At 37.5% G+C, this 21,052-nt stretch overlaps 1 protein-coding gene across 3 annotated transcripts in view; it reads right to left on the bottom strand.

Moving 5' to 3' along the window:
• CPEB3 (cytoplasmic polyadenylation element binding protein 3) overlaps positions 1-21,052 on the bottom strand; it is a 175,391-nt gene that overhangs the window by 84,580 nt on the left and 69,759 nt on the right. For all 3 annotated transcript variants that reach the window (XM_028133198.2, XM_028133196.2, XM_054729148.1), the window contains one exon: positions 14,861-14,917. In XM_028133198.2, the coding sequence (XP_027988999.2) occupies positions 14,861-14,917 (57 nt within the window). The remainder of the gene's footprint in view (positions 1-14,860; positions 14,918-21,052) is intronic.

The raw sequence follows: 21,052 nt of genomic DNA on the forward strand, positions 1-21,052 counted from the left end.
CTGATCTCTCCTCCCTTGAGCAGGCTTTGGCAGAAAGACCCAATGCCAACTTGGTACACAGGTTTGTCTTATTGACTTTTTAGAACCACTGTTTATCAACTAAGCCAGTGATGGCGGACCTATGACACGCGTGTCAGCACTGACACGCGTAGCCATTTCTGATGACACGCGACCGCATGCCGAGGATGAAACGTTTGCGACTAGAGTCTTGGAGTTAGTTTTTTCCTCAAAGTGACACACTACCCGAGTTATGCTCAGTTTTTTGGCAAAGTTTGACACACCAAGCTCAAAAGGTTGCCCATCATTGAACTAAGCCATCCATTCAAGTCAATAAAGTTTTTATGGGTTAAATATACAAAGAAGTACATTTTACAACAGCAACTCCAATAGTAAAGTAACTCCAAACATTATTTGTATTTGCTCATGTACATTGTTTAAAAAGATCTTCTTTATTTTCCTTGCTGCTCTTTAATTAAGAAATGCTGGTAAGCAGCAAGGGCACTGCCACACATACAACATGTCTACATATGGACAGAAGCCTCCCAGAGCCCATAAAAATTCATGTTCAATGAAAAACACAACATCTATTTTGATCAGGGGTGCTGCTAAATGTAAGGCAAAGGCCCTGTATACCACCTGTTAGACTAGTTTCTAACAGGGGCTGCAGTTACATAGGAAAACACATATCAGAGCCTGTGAAAACCAGAATGAATACTCCTAAGAAAAAACGACAGTAACAGAATACTCCTGAAAGAAAATGCTGTAATTCTTTAGTGTCCTTTTGAGTCCACAAGGGAAATCAACATGTGTCTACTGAAACACATTTCTACAGTAAAAATGAGTATCAATAGAAAATGTAACTGGATGTTTAAATAATTTATATACAATCAATATTCATTTTCAAATCCTATTCTTTCATATCTAATTCTTCTTCTTCCCTAACCACTGCTGCTTCAACTACACCACTGGAAGCACGTGGCTTGTCAAAGAGTCTACCCTCCAACACTTGTTTCCCCACCTGAGCCTTCTGTTGATGCCCAAGTTCTCTCTGGTTTTCATTATTTGTTTCGTGAAACCCTCCTTGTAAGCCTGACATATCTGCGTTTGCGAGTCTTACCCTCTGTTTTACAACCATTCATCAAGGCAGCACAGACCATCTCATTGCCAGCCTCGCCTGTCCAGCTGGCCCCCACCGCACACACTCAGGGACATATCTTCCAAGCATCTGGTCATGCCAATCTCACCTCAAAGCTTTCTTTCAAGTTGAATCACATACCTAGAGTGCCTTGCCTTCCCCTCCTCTTCCATTATCGAAAGCGTTCCTGAAATTCTACCTATTCAAGGAAGCTTTTCCAGGGTCAGGAGAGGTGAAAGATTCTACTGGCCTAATTCTTGCTGATAGACCTCAAAATTGCAAAGTAATTCCCTTTGCTTCCTATTCCTAAAATATTTACTGACATATATAGGGTGGGCAAAGGTAGGTTTATAGTTGTGAGTACTTGAAACACAGAATTTATTCTTGAATTATTATTTATTATTATTGTATTATTTTCCATACAAACTATAAACCTACTTTTGCCACACTCTGTATATGTAATGCACAGATTATGAGTTATAGCTAATCTTTTTGAAAAATTAATTAATTTTTATTGATTTTAGAGAGAGAGAAAGGGAGAGGAAGAGGGAGAGAGAAACATTGACCGGTTGCCTCTCATAATCAGGGGACTGAACCCACAACCTGGATATGTGCTCTGACCAGGAATTAAACCTGCAACCTTTTGGTGTATAGGACGACAGTCTAACCAACTGAGCTACACTGGCCAGGTTGAGTTATAGCAAATCTTAACCATAGGTAGAATAAAACAACATACATCAGCAAGCTTACTTTTATGCTTTTGGGGGAAAGTCTAAATTTTGTTTGGAGGAAACAAATCAAGCATTAATATAATCTCTAGTCACACAAATAAATGAATATGAGAAAAGATTTTCTGCCTGTCCTTTCCTCATTACAGAAAGTCAACACTCATCTTTTACTACTCCCCCCATGTACACACTCATATTCTCTCTCTCTTCATTTGCAACTATCAAACTGCAGACTTACAGAGTAGGGATCAAGTCATCTAGGCCGGCAGTCACCAACCTTTCGGACCTCACGGACCACCGGTGGTCCGCAGACCAGATAATTTACAGACCACCGGTTGGCCACCACTGATCTAGGCAGTGTTGAGCTTAGCATTTGATGCAAAGATGAACATGGCTTCTGAAAACGATTGAGTCAAAACTTACACATAGATATCAAGAAGGTAACATGGAAATAGGAAGAATAATTCCTTTTCATGAGCTTAGAAACTACAGGTGATCTTATGTTTAATATACTATAACTTGTAAAAAAATAATTTTTTAAACATAATGCCAAACTCTGTTCTGCATAGATGTGGGGTGTTACTTTAAAGCAATCCTCATCACTAAGTATTGTTAAGTGCTAACTATATGAATTATCACAGTGTCAGGGAAAAGAGACAACTGTCCTCAAAGAACTTCTCTCCGGTTGAAGAATCAGGGCACACAGAAAAGAAAGGAAGAGTGTAAGGCAGCAGAAGCAGAGGTAAACGCTGGTGAGACTAGGAGAAGCCAGATGATGGGGATCCTGAATGGAAAGGGGGGGGGGGTTGTGACATGGACAAAGTGGCATTTCAGAAAGGTGAAATAATACAAATGGAAGGAGAGGGGCAAAGCCTGAGAAACCAGTGGGAAAATATTAACAAGATCTGGCGACTGATCACTGTGTAGTCCCCGCCATCAACCTTCTAGATGGTGTTTATTGTACATGTAAAATGGTCCATTCCCTATTCCTTCCTGAGAGTGATCATTTTTCTAGCAGCCGAAGGGAAAAAAAATGGTACAAAATGATTTCTAGTAATGTTATTTTCTATACTTTAAGTGGAACAACAAATTGATGCTTCTCTCTCTCCCTCCCCCTCTCTCTAAAATAAAAACAAAATAACAATAATTTAGGTTTAAAATGTTAAATGGTATTTATTTCCAGGGTTAAAAAATAATCAACAACACAAATGTTTTTCTTTACCATGAGGTGAAAACAGAACTGGTTGTATGATTCCACCATGAAAGAAGGTTTCAATGGCAACTCAAATACATATTGGGCTCTGCCAATTTTCATCAATTCAACAAATATTTACTATGAAATAAATAATAAAATATTATGAAGTTAATGTTATCTTCTCTTCAGGATTCAACTACCAAGTCAGAGACAGCCAATATAGGGTAAACAACACCCATTCAGCAGCCAAAAGACAAAGGTAGCAGATTTGCCTCTGATCTTAACTTGAGATCACATAGCAAGTAAATTACTTCATTTCTCCCAGTTTCTACAAATGAGTTGAGTACCAAAGCAATTTATATTTCTGGAATGCTTTTAGTTTACATGGATAGGTTTTCCTTTCCCATTTTTTATACTATAATTTCATTAATACTCTTGAGGTTGAACAAGACTGGTTTTATTACCTCATCATTTACAGATGAGGATTCCAGACTAAAGTGATAAAGCAATGATTACAACCTAGGTCCTTGATCCTAAATCTCATACTCTTTCTACTACATGAAGCTTACCTACTTCCTAAAATTATTTGGACAAATTACAGATATGGAAATACTTTAGAAAGGCTAAAGCATTATACAAGTGAGAGCAATATTATTTTGTTTGGGTGTGACCAGGAGAAAATGCAAGTTCTATGGAGCCTAGCAACTATACAAGTTGGGGATCCCTCTTTAACAAAAAGAACACAAAAATAAAGATCGTGGAGGGGGCTCATGAAAGTGAGGTTCCCTGAAACTGAAGATTTAGCTTCAAGGTAAATCTGCCTCTGGATATAACACACACAAAAATTCACCAGTCAACCTACTAAGATCAAGAATTGCCTTCTAATACCCAACTTCTGCTTCTAAGTGGTAGGAGAAGAACACAGTAGATACAGGACCAAAAAAAAAAATTTTTTTTTTTCGTATTCCCTCAAGATCATTCACAATAAATCATATAACAACAACTTCCCAGTAGAAATAGTCTTTGCTATGTTTTTATTAGGATTAAAGAACAAATTACCAACTAACAACAAAAAATATATAATGAACGTATAAGAGAATTATGTCACTAAAATAATTAAGCTAGAACATCATACTATATGTTAACTGTTTTACACACACACAGATATAAACATACACACACTCATATTTACTCACAATTTGGCAAGCAAAATATCTCATTAAAAAATTTTTTTACCTCGTCTCCGCCCATAGCTCCTGGCTGCATGTAAACACAGAAGAAAACCATGGGTATTTGTATCAAAATGATGAACTTAGAAATAAAAAATCATTCACACAAACCTTTCCTAAGTATTCTCAGAACTGATCTGGGATACTGTTTAAATGGACTGCAGACATATTATATTTAAAAATCCTTTATGAAGCACAAGTTAAATCACAACCTTAAAGGGAAAAGGGAAGGCGGGGGTGGGGGTAGGGAGGGGAGGGGGGGAGGAGGCGGGGGGTGGGGGGGGGGTGGGAAGAGATCAACCAATGAACTTGTCTGCATATATGCATAGCCCTTGGACACAGACAATGGGATGGCCAAGGCCTGGGGGGAGGAAGGAGGATAGAAGAGGGCAGAAAAAGTTAATGGGGCGGAGGGGTGGGGAGGACCTATGTAATACTTTCAACAATAAAGATTAAAAGAAAAAATAAGAAATAAAGAATAGCAATCTCTAAAAAGGAAAAAAAATAAATAAAAATAAAAGTGTTCACCAGCAAAAAAAAAAAAAAAAAAAGGAAATTTAACTGGACGTGGCAGCCATTTGAAAAGACACACTAGGTGCTTAAGTTTCACACATTTCATAAAGATTTACATTGTGGCCCATTATCTATATCAGATATAGATAGAGTTCTTTAAAAATTTTTCTAATTTATACATATTCATTTATACTATAGATTATTACCATCAGATATCACCTAAAATATTTTCATCGGTGGTCATTCTGAATTCTCAATTTCTACACGCATGCACACACACACACACACACACACACACTTCACAGAGTCCCCTGAAAACTGCATAGAAATTTTACTTTACACAAAATTAACTCTTACTTTACAGAAGTTTCTATAAAATTTTCAGAGACCAAGTTTCTCTTGGTCTCCCCATTTACTTTCCATACAGTATCACAGATGAGGGGAAAACATTGTATTTGTCATCTAGAAAGTGAACTGGAAAAGTAGAAAGGGATTAGTGTACTGGGTATACCCCAGGTCATGCTGAAGAATAGAGTACTTTGAAGATTCTCTTCTTTAAACCTCAAGGCCCACAGAATGCATTGTGACGGTGTTTAACAGAGCTAGACTGTGGTATCATACATAAATTGCTAGGAGATCCTGTTATCTAAAATTATTTTCAAAGTGGAAAGTTTCTCAAATTGGAAACCCCAGGTTCTATAAAAATAAATGAAATCTTCAATCAATTTTTTAAATCATGGAGTGTCATAATAGCTTAAAACCAAGAAACAAGGATAATTTGGGGTTGTGTTTGCAGCATAAGACAGTACTAAAGAAAACTATTTCCTTCCTAGGAAAATAATTCAGACTTTTCAGCTAGAAATTTCAAATACCAAATTGGCCCATATCAGCTTAAGTTTCCACTTTTCTTCAGACATACGCTTACCCAGTTCAAGCTCTACTTCCTCCCTAACTCCTTCTATCACTATAATGTTCAATTTTTAAAAAAATCTCACTTGCACTAACAAAGCAATTACTGTTTACATCACTTATAAAGGAAATGCATGCCCCCCCAAATTTTTTTTTAACTTTAACACTTTTCATTATTTGAAAGCTGGAATTCATCTTCCCATAGAATGTATAATATGGTAGTTAGTTTCTTAGCTTGGCCTCCTAAAAAGCCTACTTCACTTATAATAATATGAATGAATTAACAATAACAGATAACATTCAGAAGAGATTAGATAGGTTTTGACATCCTACCACTTATTTTTCTGTCCCTTCCCCCATTCCCAATGATGTCATGCTACCCAACACCCCCACTGCAAAACCCCTACTTAGAGAAAAAAAAATAAAGCATTCTGTATTTCAAAATTACTCATTTCTCTTCCAAACAACAAATTTCCATTATTTCATTATATCTAATTTCTAACCAGATACTCAATGAAAAAGAATATGATTACAGTACTAAGGTACAAATGACTCATCAGACCTAAAGGACAAATGAGAATGCTGTTCAGTCAAGTCTTTATCTGCTAAATATTCAGTAATAGAAACAGATCCAGTGAACAGATCCAGACAGGTGTGGGGAGAGGAAGAGCATCCTGAATTGGGGAGTGGGGAAAATTTGGAAAAGACATACTGGGGAGTTTTAATCAAAACTTCCTTAAACATGATTTTTATATATTCTTCTCTTTTTCTATTCTAATTAAGGACAATAAATTGGTTCATGTCAGCCTAGGGACTCACGGAGCGAGTCCTTGCCTTGTATCAGGGAGGGAAGATGGCATATGGAACAGGCAGCCAATTCAGTAATCTCAGATGCTTCAATTTGCTTTCTTCATTCATAATGGAATTTAATTATGTGCTACCTTGGTTCTAATTTCAGTGTTTTATCTCTGATCTCTATGGTGATTATTATTATTATAGCAGCTAAAATTTAATGAGGTACTTACTATGTGCCAGGAACAGTTCAAAATGCTTGACACGTATTAACAATATACCCCATGATTTTATGACATAAGTATTCTTAGACGCCTCTCTCAAATGAGGAAAATGGGACACAGTATTAAGTATCTCACCTAAAATCACACAGCTAGGACGTGGTGAACTTGAAATATAAATCTAAGCAGTCTAGCTCCAGATTCCACAGTTTTAAACACCACACTACACTGTTAAATTCCTAGAGAGCAAGGTTGATATCTTCTACTCCTTTTAATATCTTCTAATAGCCGAAACCGGTTTGGCTCAGTGGATAGAGCGTCGGCCTGCAGACTCAAGGGTCCCAGGTTCGATTCCGGTCAAGGGCATGTACCTTGGTTGCGGGCACATCCCCAGTAGGGGGTGTGCAGGAGGCAGCTGATCGATGTTTCTCTCTCATCGATGTTTCTGACTCTCTGTCCGACGGAGGGAGGAATGCATGCCTTGATGGCCTTTAGAATGTAGGCCAACTCTGTTGGTGATTAAAAATGTGCTCAGATGAGGGCCATTTGCAAATAGACTAATTAGATTCACACGCTTCCCTAAGGGAGAGGTAATGACATGAACACCAAGTAGAGGAACTTGGGAGCACAAAGGCAGTGCTTTCCCATGAGAGCAAATATGAATTTTAAACAAGAAGAATATTGAACATATAAATTTAAATGAGCCAGCACAAAACAATCCCACATAGGCAAAAGAGGGGGTAATGTGACTAATTTCATCTATGTGACATATTCTATGCGAGTGTAGATTTATATCAGATATACTAAGATGTGATATACTTTAAAAGTCGTATCTACTTCCTCTAAGACCTTGAATTCTTTTTTTAAAATATATTTTATTGATTTTTACAGAGAGGAAGGGAGAGGGATAGAGAGTTAGAAACATCGATGAAAGAGAAACATCGATCAGCTGCCTCCTGCACACCCCCTACTGGGGATGTGCCCGCAACCAAGGTACATGCCCTTGACCAGAATCGAACCTGGGACCTTTCAGTCTGCAGGCCGATGCTCTATCCACTGAGCCAAACCGGTTAGGGCTAAGACCTTTAATTCCTGATGATCAATCATCATAGTCATTACAGATAAAATTCTTTTATCATTTCATATGTATTAAATAATTTTGCACCTCATAAAATTACATTTAATTTTTAGGAGTCAAAAGCAGTGGCTCCCCTTGGCCAGGGGTATTCACTGGATGGGAGCCTAAGAGGGGCTCTGGGGTATTGGTAATGTTTTGGTTTTGACCTAAGTTCTGGTTATAGGGCTGTGTTTAATTTGTGATAACACATCAAGCTATGATCTGTGCGTGGTTTGGTATGTATATTATACTTCAATTAAAAAAAACAAAAACATTACAAATTTTAGAATGGTTCACTGAGAAATGCTACCATTTTTGTAGTCTTTGAATCATAAACATGAATAATCCAAAATTGAAAAAGAAAAGCAAAGGATCATTTTCAGGCCATCAAAATAAATATAAACGGCCAGATGGAGGGTTCTTTGCTGAAGGTCACGTTAAGCTACGAGCTGCTTCAGGGGCGTCTTCAGGAGTCAGCAACAGGGCGGAAGACATCAGGACCAGAACCAAGAACTACCAGACTGCCCCTTAACAACGCTTCCCCAGCTAGAACCAGAGCAGGAACTGCTGGCAGAACTACCTGGACTTCCACCGCTGTGAGAAGGCAATGACCGCCGAAGGGGGTGATGTCTCCGTGTGCAAATGGTACCAGGGTGTGTACAAGTCCCTCTGCACCAGGCAGAAAGCGTGTTCCCTGGGAAGATCTGAGCTGGCTGCACCCACCTGTCCTCTGCCCTCCATCCTTCTCCCAGGGAGGTGAAGGGGGACCTGGATACATCTCACCCTGGGATCCTGAAGTATGGCTTCACTAATAATAAATACTTGTTGGAAAAGTATAAAAAAATAAAAATACTTATATACACATATACAGAGTGGAGTGAAAGTAAGTTTACACTTGTGAGCACACGAAATGCAGAGTTTATTCTTGTATTATTAATTATTTTTCCATATGAACAACTGTAAACCTACTTTTGCCCTACCATATATATGTTAAAGGTCCATGTAGTTGGCAGTGGGATAGGCCAGGGTTATTCTATAAATAAGTTTACATGATCAATGACTAGTCCATTGTGAATGGCACTCTCACGTTAATGGAATGGTGCTTTGTTAGCCATAGGAGAAAACGCTGTAAAGGGATCATCTGTTACTCCTTATGACTTGGCCCATAATTGGTTTAAAATAGCTGCACTCATACATAGGATTCCCCAAGGGCATGTTATGATCTGATTTAAAAAACTAAAGTAATTCTTCAACTACATGGATTCATCCAAATTTGCTGAAGTTTCTCTAAGCAAAGTAACATTATATACAGGTTCCACTACAAAGGCTCAAAGACAAGGGGTTGTGGGGAGATGGATATCTCCATTCTGTTGTGGATCAGGAGAGCATGCACTATTTTCAGGAACTTAAGCTGAGTCCCTGGGATGCTGTATTGATGAAAACCAGATGAACAAGATACAAGAACTTAATATAACATTTTATTAACTGGCTTGGAAATATCTGTCAGGATTAGTAAACGCCAACTGTAGAAAGAAATTGTTTATTTCTTTCCTTGCAATAAAATCAGTTTCTTAAAAACACCTTGCAAACTTATTTTTTGAATCCCACTTCAGTAAGCAAGATTAAATTCTATTCAAACATCTAATGGCCCTGGTCCAGCTTCCATCTAAGTATTAGTCATGCAAAAAAATTCCACCAAAAGATGAGTTAAAGATCTTAAAGTTACTAAAACAATGTCCCCTTTTCCCTACTTAGATTGTAAATTCCCAAAGAGCAGGAATGATGGGAGTTTATCCCATAAATGCTCCTCTTCTATCTTTGTCTTTATAGTGGTATAGGTAACATAGTTTTAGGCCAGTGATTCTCAAATCTGGCACACTGTAATTTGAAAGATCAATTTCTCTATAAACAACATGAACTTAGCAGGTAAAAATGATGCTTGAAGGGATGGGGTACATTTTCATAAAGTGTTTGGATGTTTTAAAGCCCCTTCTTCCTACCATTCTCTCTTTGACTTTTCATATTTTTCTCGGAAAAATCTTTCCATTTCATTTGCACGCCTAGAAAGTAACACTGAACAGTAAATAATACTAGTGTTACTGACGTACTTTACAAAAGAGAAGAAATACCATGAAGTAAAACGTAATAACCTATTGGTGATTTATCATGCTCCGGGCACTGTATGCTAAATGCTAACCGTGTCTATTGTAATTGCAAAGCCACTGCCATAATAGACACTTCCAGGTGGACACACTGAGGCCCAGGAAGATGACTGGCACCAGGTGACTCAGCTACTGAAACAGCAAAGCTGGGACTGAGCCCAGGTCAACACTGGCTCCACAGCATTTATTCTTTTTTCCCCCTTTAAGTTGAGGTATTATTTATATTCAATAAAACCCAAACACTCTAAGTGTACAGTTTGATCAGTTTTTGTAATAATACAGTAAGGTAACCACTACCATTATAATCAAGATATAGAAATAATTCATCTCCCTGAAAAATGTCCTTATGCCCATTTGCTGTTGATCCCATCCCCCAACCCACGGCCCCTGGCAACCATTAATCTGCTTTCTGTACTATAGTTTGTGTACCCTTTTGACAACTTCACATTAATGGAATAAAGGTGTGTGGCTTCCTTTATGTAGCACACAGTATTTTTGAGATTTATCCATGATGTTGCCTGTGTTACTATATTTTTCTTTTTCTTTTTTGTTAATCCTCACCCGAGGATACTTTTTCCATTGATTTTTAGAGAGAGTGGCAGGGGGAAGGGAGTAGGGAGAGAAAGAGAGAGAGAGAGAAACATCAATGTGAGAGAGACACCTCAATTGGTTGCCTCTCGCATGCACCCCGACTGAGGTCGGGGATTGAACCTGCAACCCAGGTACGTGCCCTTGACTGGAAATTAAACCTGCAATGCTCTAAACACTGAGCATGCTGGCCAGGGCACTATTTCTTTTCTTTTTATTGCTGAGTAGTATTCCATAGTATGGAAATACCACAGTTTACCCATTCACCAGTTGTTATGAACTGAAATGTGTCCCCCCAAAATTTATACACTGTAGCCTTAACTCCCAATGTGACTGTTTTTGAAGATAAGGTCTTTAAAGAAGTAATTAAGGTTAAATGAGGTCATAAGGGTAAGGCCCTGATCCAATAGGACTGGTGTCCTTATAAGAAAAGGAGAGCCCTGACCGGTTTGACTCAGTGGCTAGAGCGTCGGCCTGCGGACTCAAGGGTCCCAGATTCCATTCTGGTCAAGGGCCCCAGGTTCCATTCTGGTCAAGGGCATGTACCTTGGTTGCAGGCACATACCCAGTGGGGAGTGTGCAGGAGGCAGCTGATGGATGTTTCTCTCTCATCGATATTTCTAACTCTCTATCCCTTTCCCTTTCTCTCTGTAAAAAATAAAATATATTAAACAAACAAAAAAAAGGAGATACTGGGACTGCACAGAGAAAAGCCATGTGAGGGTCAAGAAAGAAGGCATTCATCTGCCAGCCAACAAGAGAGGCCTCAGGAGAAACCGATCCTGCTGGTACCTTGTTCTTGGACTTTCAGCCTCCAAAACTGTGAGAAAATAAATTTCTGTTTTGTTAGGGCAGCCCTAGTAAAGTAATACACTAGTTGACAGACATTTGAAAAGCCCTTACCCTTAAATCCCAACATTGAAGAGCCAGTATTTCAACCTATCAAGTCCTTGAAAGTACCCAGAAATTCCTTTAGAATTTCCACAAACTTCATTCTCTAAGTGTCTGCTTTTAGTAGCATCATCTAAGATTAATAGAAAAAGAACTTTTCAGTCAAATTTTGTTTTATTTCATTAATACTACCATAGCATTATTGTTTTTTATTAATCATTATACCTTAAGCTGTTGTTTTATGAATTAAAATCAGTGTTTTAATGGGTATTTTTAGATTCCACATATAAGTGAGATCATGTGATACTTATCTTGCTCTGACTGGCTTATTTCACTTAGTATAATACTCTCCAGGAATATATTCATTTAAAATGAAAAACCAGGTAAGCTGCCCAAGGTCACGGAGCAAATCGGTAATGGATCAAGGATTTAAACCCAGATCTGTTTGCCCTTCCTCCCCCAAACTGCATTATTTCCACTGTACTAGGCTGAAGAAAAAAACGTATGCAGTTAACAAAGGTATTTGTGTGGGAAGAGCAACAAAGAAAAGAAGGCAAAGTTTCATCTACTTCAGTTTACCTAGGGATCCTCTGCATACCAAGTCCTGGAAAGGAGACTCCCGGGCTGCACTGACCAGAGGCCTCGTTGGAAGTATGGTTAAAATTCCTGCCACTGACAAGGAAGACTATGTTCTGAAAATAAAACTGATCCTTTTGGAGGTGCACTAATTCTCCAAGATCAATAAAATATTCTTTAGCTAACTCTTATAAAGGAGCTAAATGAAACTTGAGTGATCTTTCAGGGAAAACCCAGGAGTAGAAATCACACTGGACTAAGAGACTGACTGGCAGAATAAAGTGTGTGACCAAGCCACAGATGGTGATTTGCTGGCTGCATGACGTCAGCAAGTTCCTTTACCTTTTTTAGAAAACGAAAACACTGCCATGTTTTAAACAAGATTGCAAAAAAAGATGAGATGAACGAGCATCATTTTCAACTTTCCTATCCAAGGGGCCCAATGGCAAAGAAAAATGAACCAAAGAGCTTTTTTAAAAAGATTTTTAAAAATTGTTTTAGAGGGACAGGGAGAGAGAAAGAGAAACATCAGTTGGCTCCTACCAGAGCATGTGTCCTGATCAGGAATCAAACCGGCAACCCCTTCGGTGCACAGAGGATGCCCAATCAATGGAGCCACACCAGCCAGAGCGACCCTTTGGATGTTTTAAAATACATTACAGAATCACAGAATCTTCTGCATGAAAGCAATCATTACGATGACCTAATTTCAGTCCCCTTTTCTTACAGATGAGAAAATTTAGAGGCTAAATGGGGCAATTTAAGTAACATGCACAAAGTGGAAAAAACATAAGCAAAATCTCTTATTTAAAAGGAGAGAATTAAAGAGATTCAAAACGAAGTATCAAAACCTTTTAGAAAGAAAAATGTCTTCTGGCTTCATTTTTATTTTACACAGAAAATAAAAGACTATATCCTCTCCCTCTTGCACAAGAGAACTCACATCATGTCAGATTCAATCTTTCCTCAAATACACACTCACTCCTTCAGGCAGACACACTACCAAGCTGCTCTTTCCTTTTACATTCAACTCTACATCTCACCACCTGGCTAAAGTGTTTTCACAAACTTTCACAAAATCGCAGAAGCTCAGCAAGTTAAGCATGCCTATTCATCTTCACCCCAATGTACCTACGTCTAGGGGGGAAAAAAATTAGAGGTAGCACAATCTGAATGTAAAGTGACCGTTCTTTTAGAAATTAGAAAATAGCGGTGAATACTCTGGAGTAAATTTGTATTGTTTCTAAGACCCTCAAAAAGAGGGGATACTTGCTCTTTAGAACAAAATGTGCGCACAGTGAATGAGAACCACACTGTCAAGCACTGTCATGGGTCCTTTGCAGAGCTCACTAGGAGGTAGACTGCATGTTGGAGCCCAAATAAATATGACACATATATTTTAGAGATAACCTGAAATCTGCCCTAAGGAACTCCACTGGCATTTTAACATCCCCACTCAAGGAAGAGGGAAAGGGGCCATATGGTACACAACCCTAGATTTAACCAGGATGCCCCCCAGGTGTATCAAGAGTTAGCTTGTACTAGTATTTCTGAGAGGATAAGAGTGGGCAACCTGATATCACTCATTTGATAGAGGAGAAAACTTAAATCAGTGGCTGTACAGGTCCTTCTGACAGCTGATAATTTCAGTTTGGAGGACCTCAGCGGTGGTAATTCTCAGAGGAAAAGTGCGTACTAGGAACACCAAAGAATGGGAAATTGGCCCATTCACACTTAGGAAGTAGTACTGAGAAGTGAGAATGCTCACCAGGATACCTGTCTCTCTCATCAAGTCAGGATTGAGAATACGATGTCTTCTTCAAAGTATTTATTTGATCCACAGACACTTGGGAAGGGAATTGATGACAGGCAGATATTTCTTCCAGGATTAATTAATACAATGACTTTCTGGTTAACAAGGTTTTGATGCTCCAGAACTCAATCCAATAATTATTACTGACAAAAATATTTCTAACCTAAAAAGCTGTTGACACCTATATACTATGTAAACTCTACTAATGGGATGTCCAGTTTGAACTGTGGCTATCTACCAAAATGAGAAAATTCTGAGTTATGTATAAATAACTTGACTTAGTCATTCACATTATCTAACCCACTCCTCCCTCTATCCCTGCACCTCCCTCCTTTCCTTCTCCTCTTTCCTTACTCCACCCCAATGGTATGCAGCAGGGGTCAGCTAAGTTCTCTGTAAAGGACCAGATAGAAAACAGTTCAGGCTTTTTGGGCTCTACCGTTGTAACACAAAAGTAGCCACAAGAAAGTCCATAAAGGAATGGGAGTTGCTGTGTTTCAATAAAGCTCTTTACAAAAGTAGGCAGTGGGCTCACAGGGCTGTAGTTTGTCAACCCCTGGCACACGGTAGCCATTCTCATCCATCACAATCACCTACAGGACTTAATACACAGATTTCTGGGCCCCATCCTTAAAGTTTATGATTGAGCAGGTCTGGAGTGGAACTTGAGATTTGACATTTTTAATGAGTTCCCAAAGGATGCTGATGCTCCAGGGACCACACCTTCAGAACCACTAGTATAAAATAATGGTCTACATTTTACTCATTGAAATGTTGAAATGTAATAAACAAAAAGTGGAAATATCCCAATAAATCATCACTTAGTTATACAGTGTCTAATCACTGGGGTGTACACCTGAAACTAATACAATACTGTATGTCAACTGTAATAGAAAAATAAAAAAATTACTAAAAAGAAAAAAAAAACATGGAAATAACATGCTATAAACTTGACTGCTAATTTTATAAGATATTTCACATGAAGACTTACTGTTAAGTGCCATAATATTATCTGTTCCTGGATGATGGAAATTTATTCCCATGCGTCCTAGAAAATAAAATAATTTTATTTTAAGCACAAAGAAAATAATGCTTAACATAATCATTTCAAAACATTGTAAAATACGAACATTACAAAAAGCTAAAACAAATTAATCTACAACAAACAATGCTATCAAAGGCCATAGCGATCACAACAGTTTTTAAATCAAGTCATAAAATATACACATGAAAAATTTTAAAACAAAGCCAAAGTCTCAATAACAACAAACAAAACAAAACAAAACAAAAACAATAAGCTTCCATTATAATCTTCTGAAATTTTAATGCATCTCCACATTCCGATTTAAACATGCCAACTCCCTGAATGAAGCATTTTATTTAAACAACCATTCACAGTGCCCTTCAAATTCAAGCAGAAAAATAATGAATTCCAGAACTATATAAACTCGAAGCTAAGGAGGAATAAAAAGATAAAGTCCTCATAGTGACTCAAAAATGCAACAATTACCAGAATGGCAACTGGAAGAAAAGTGGTAAAATTTATATAATGAATTGGGGAACAATGACTACCCTAAAAACCTGGGTGCTTATTGCTGCCCCTATCACTACTTAGTTACATGACCTTGGGCATAATGTGTATCTTCAGACCTTGGTCCTTATAGGAGTTACAGGGGTTGCAAACTTCTGCCCACACTGGCTGGCTACCTGGGTTTGTTCCCCTCCTTGAGCTAAGAATCATTTTTACGTTTTTAAGGGTTGTAAAACAAAAATTAAAAAACAAATAATAACGTGCGACGGAGACCATGTGGCCCACAGGCCTAATATGTTTATTCTATGGCCCTTTACACACAAAGTGACAAGAATAAATCAGATGCTTCAACTAATAGCCTTCAAGGGTAAGAGCGGAAGATGTAGACATTTGACTTGCTTTTTCATTAATTACTTAGGAAAAGGAGGTGGGTGTTTCAAAACAAAAATGAAACAGAGAGTGTTTTACATGAGAAAAAAGGTATTTAGTAAGTTTTCTTGACCAATTCCCACAACAAAATCATTACTAAAACAATGCTTTTGTTGTAAAGCTAATATCTATGAACTTGGCTCTGCTAGGTTTTCATTTCCAATTGTGTCAAGAGTTAACATGAAATTCTCAGAAAAAAAATGTTAATTTTAGGTCACTATCATTGTTTAAATAAATGTCAATAGCATTTGGGGGGAAAGTGGTGCAGAGAAAGCTGGAGATAAGGAAGAAGTGATGGACTCTTACAACAAATACAGTGTTATAAACAACTGCAAAAGGCCAGTCATCACTTGGTTTTGAATTCTGTTACGGGGTACTGAAGGCAAACATCATTATCAAACTCTTCTGGCCCAAAAGGGAAAAATCACAGTATTTGCCTCAACTAAAAAGGGGGAATCATGAATTCCTTATGAAGTCAAAATCATCCTAATCACAGTAATTTGTGAAAGGTCATTTCATATTAAGGCATAAGGAAAAAACAAAACTCTTAAGTATAATGTTGTTTGTACTGGGGTGTGTGTGTGTGACAGAGAGAGTAATTAAGAATGGAAAAATCATCAATAGTTGATGGATTCTGATGAAACTCTTCTAATTTTACCATGAAGCACTAAAGAACTTTCAAAAAAATTTATTTTCAGTTTTTATTATTTTAAACTTCCTTATCAGGAGGAAGATATTACATCTATCTCTAGTTTTGTGGAAACTGTTTTGCTAACATTTATATTATGGTAAAATTATTTTTAATAATATATTTGAATGTTTTCTACAGAAAAATCATATTAGTAACAAATGATCTTTTAATAATTGAATTGACTGTTTTATTGTTTTTAAAGAATTTTTAAAGATCTTTTCATATTTACCAGAAGCTAATAATTAGGAGTTTCAAAAACTACCAATTGTTAAAAGACAAATTTAACAATATCTATGTGTCATATGTTTTTCCAGCTCCTAAGTCAATTTAGAGTCCCTAAAAATTATAGTCTGCACTATATGCCAGGAGTGCTATCTCCTACCACCACCTTGATCAGAACCTATTATGGGAAAATCTGTCGCCAGAACAGACTTTGACTCAGTAGAGAGAATTTCATTCTGATTTTAGTTAGCTATATCAATATTGTCTCCATTATTTTCAGATAACCAAGATACTCTGTGGATTCATTACCACCAAATAGTCATGAAAACTAGGTGTGATTTATTCATATTCTCAGGTCTTCAAATTTAACAGTAAATAGCCCAGTCCCTGCAAAGTCTGCCTGAAAACCCAACAAGAGTTCAAAATCACTGCCTACCTGAACTTTAGGAAATATTATGTAGAGAAGGTCTCTTTGACCTTTAAGCAAGGAATATTCAGAGGTAAGTGTGGTTCTTAAAAGCTAGGTATGCTCCCTAAACATTCCTAGAATAATAAAGGGTTATCAAGAAAACAAAGTAAGCCCAAATTTAGCTGATCCTCATTCAACTTTTCTTTCCTGTGCTACGCACATTAATGGTAAAGAATTATGTAGTTTATGCCTGGCTCGTGTGGCTCAGCAGTTGAGTGTTGACCCAAGAACCAAGAGGTCACTGGTTTGATTCCCGGTCAGGGCACATGCCAGGTTGCAGACTAGATCCCAAATAGGGGACATGCAGGGAGGCAGCCAATCGGTGATGTTCCTCTCTCATCGTTGTTTCTATCTCTCTATCCCTCTCCCTTCCTCTCTCTAAAAATCAATAAACACATTTTAAAAAGAATTATGCAGTTTACAATCACTGCATCAAATAATAGTTACTGTATGTTTCTGTATGCCCCTCTCTGAGGTCCTCCAGAAGTTGGATCCTTTTTGGACGCTTTCCATGAGGTTTTAGGACTTTTCAGCCAGAAAAAATGAAAATGAAAAGAAGCTTGGTAGCTTTCTAATTAATCATCCTCCATCCCACAATAATTTCTTCTGATTCAATCTTTGTAAAGATGCAGCAAAAACAAGAGCCTTGGGCAATGTTTTGTAGACAAAGGCATCACTACTTGCTAAAAAGCAGAAACTTTTTGCTTTTCCTGGTATCCTCTCTAATTCTGTTGGCCTCTTTGACCCAATGGATCTCTGGATCAATAAAATATATTATAAAAAACTCTGGGTCAATGCCAGACCCACCAGAACCAATTACTTAAATATAATCTATTTTTTCCCCAACTAAATGCAAATTATTTTTAGTAAAACTACTCATGGCTCCTTTAAGCTACTTTCTTTACCTCTTCAAAAGTTAATGTTTAGATTATAAAGTGCACTATATCTTCATTGGAGAAAAATGAGACAATAGAAAAAAATAAAGAAAACAAGATCACCAATCAAAGACAGGCTCTGTTAATTCTCTGATTTACAGTCTTCCAGTTTAGGAATTGCATATGACCAAAGGTTTCTTTTCTAAAATCGGGGGTTATTTTACAATTTTATTTTTTATTTAATATTTTGAATGCCTTAAGTCTTACAGTTATTCTGGAATTTTGGAGGAGAGACAAATATATAACAGCAAAAGAAAAATTGATTCCCAATTCAGATGAGGCCATTTCTTTTTCCTTTCTTTTGTCCAACAAACACTGCTGTTTAATCAGCTGTAAAAATAGAATCAAGTGTGTGACATCTGGTGATTTTTGTTAATGCAGTCTGGTGCTGCCAGCGTGACATTTTGTCACCTGTCCATGGTCTGCTATTTTTAAATTGTTCTTGTCAGCTAGCTGTCTTTTAAGTATAGTGTAAAATATAAGGTTTCGAAAACTGGAAGGCCTACTTGGTTTTACTGAGTTGAATGATGCTGTGGAAATCTGAGGCTGTGTCCCACTTTCCCCACCTCACGGGGCCTGATAAATGGAGGTAAGAGGGGATGGAGGGAGAGTTTGGAGAACAGGGTTCCATATGGTTATTCAGATTGTAAAAATCAGTCTCATAAGCTCAATTCACATTCATATTTAAAAGGACAGTTATTTAAAAAAAAACAATAAAACTACCTCTACTATAATTCAAAGTGTCAGAGTCCAACCAAAGCTGTACTTTTATATGTTCAAAATTAAAATTAGAACTTTTATTAATTCATATTTAATTATGCAAGTCACCTTTTCACTTCTGCAATATGTTATGTGATAGGGAACAACTGCTGTATCTTCCTGTAATCATCCCCATTTGCTCTAAAAAGTCAAGTTCTTCAAGAGACCTTCCCAGAACAGAATAATGTGAGTGCCATGTTCTAGAAAAGGTTATAAGACAAAACGAATATTCTACTGGATTCTGTTTCCTACCACTTTTCTCTATAAAGTTGAAGGTATATTCCTTCAGAGAAAGTATCCACAAGATGTAATAATATGATATGTAAGGATACAATAAAATGGTCTTTTAAATCCCTTTCAAGGAAAAATGATTAGAGATTGGTACTATAATATTCTAAATATGTTCCAAAGAACCAAGAAGCAAAAGCTGTGAGCTTAGACCTGAGGTCAAATCCTAGTTTCTTTGCATACCAGTAGTGGGTAATTTTTAGCATGTGCCTACATTTCCTCATTTCAGGCCATACTCTGGAACAATTAAGTCTGAATTTCTGGAGGTAGTACCCAAGATTAAAGTACTCAGTCTTTTTCTTTCAAAATTCTCAGGTGAAAAAACAACCTCTCAGGTGATTACACTGCTATACTGAAAGGAACATTGGGCAAATTAATGGGAGGTACCTATAAAAAGATCACTCAACTTATACATAGAACAAGAACAATCACTTTTTTCTAATTCAGAACCAGTGCCCTAAAACTTTGTGGAATCTGCTAACTTTATACCAGATAAGCTGATAAGAGCTTAAGGGAGGTAGCACAAAAATAGAACTAGAGTAATGATTCAAGTTAGTAGAGAGACAGTATGTTTTTCTGAACAAACTGAGTGTAATGAAAGGTGCACTTTTCCTAAAACGAGGAAACCTCAACACGCCACAAAAAGGGCCAATTTTGTGAAAGGCTAACTGCCACTAAATATAAATTGTAATGAATAAATAAAAATGCCCCTATAACACCAAAGGGGTGGCATCTATGCCTTCCAAATTTCTGTCAACTTAAATTTTAAATTTAAATTTTAAAGCACTATTATCGGAAGACAGCTATTTTTTCCCCAGTTTGAGTATATATTTGAAAAGCAAACCCTTCAAGATCAGTTCTCAACTGACACCTGCTCTTTTCATTTCTCAAATTTCAGTTCCATGAATGGTGAAGGAAGAGAAGACCTTGTCTCTCAATGTCACCTCCACTGCCCAATGCACTGTGGTTGATATTTCCCTATTATTCTTCTCTCTCAGTACCTTGTCTTCTTTGAATCTTAATCCTAAGGGAGGGTATGATTAATCAAACCTAATGACCCTGGGTTTTCATAGGGGTTCCCCAGCGGCTAGAGGAATCCTCATCATTAGTAGCAAGTCAGTGGACCACTGAAAGGAGGGTATAGGGATGAACCTTTTCCCCTATCCCTTATTCCCAATGCCAGAAATCCCATTAATCCTCACAGTTATGAGAAGAGTTGAATATCCCTCCAGTCCACTAGGAAAGAGAGCAGGGAACAATTCCTCCCGCTCAGGCCTCACTCACACCTCCACCAACCCAAGGACTTTTGTACTTAGAAAAGAAATAAGGAACCGTTTTCATTAGTTCATCACCCATCTCAAAACTCTCCTCCTCATCTCTTGGAGGCATTATCTCAAGTGAACATTAGGAAAAGTCATATGTAAGATGTGGTAAGAGACAAATGTAATGATGAAATGTTTCTCTGTTATAACCAAGAACTGTAATTTGAGATCTTTAAGAAGCCAAAATTCAGTCTAAGTTTTACTTAAATAGGGTTGTGTGATCTGATCAACACTGCAGAAGACATTCCTGAGTGCTGTGAAGAACGACCAATTAGACTTTTTCTCTACTACTTTACTACTCTGGGGGGTAGGGGGGCGCCTTTTAAAATCTCCTACAAACACTTCCAACGCTGACCTAGTATTACGTATATAAACAAAACTGGAAAACTGTTAAAGCTTTTTACGGAAACAGAAATCTTAGTACTTCCTGACCTTCCTATTTCATCATTTCTCCCACTAACCCTTTCTTCCCGCCGAATCAAGAGAACAGTTGAACAAAGGAATTTCTTACTGAATACATTTCTAAGATGAAATATC

This window comes from Eptesicus fuscus, chromosome 17, assembly GCF_027574615.1.
Source record: "Eptesicus fuscus isolate TK198812 chromosome 17, DD_ASM_mEF_20220401, whole genome shotgun sequence".
NCBI classification, from domain to species: domain Eukaryota; kingdom Metazoa; phylum Chordata; class Mammalia; order Chiroptera; family Vespertilionidae; genus Eptesicus; species Eptesicus fuscus.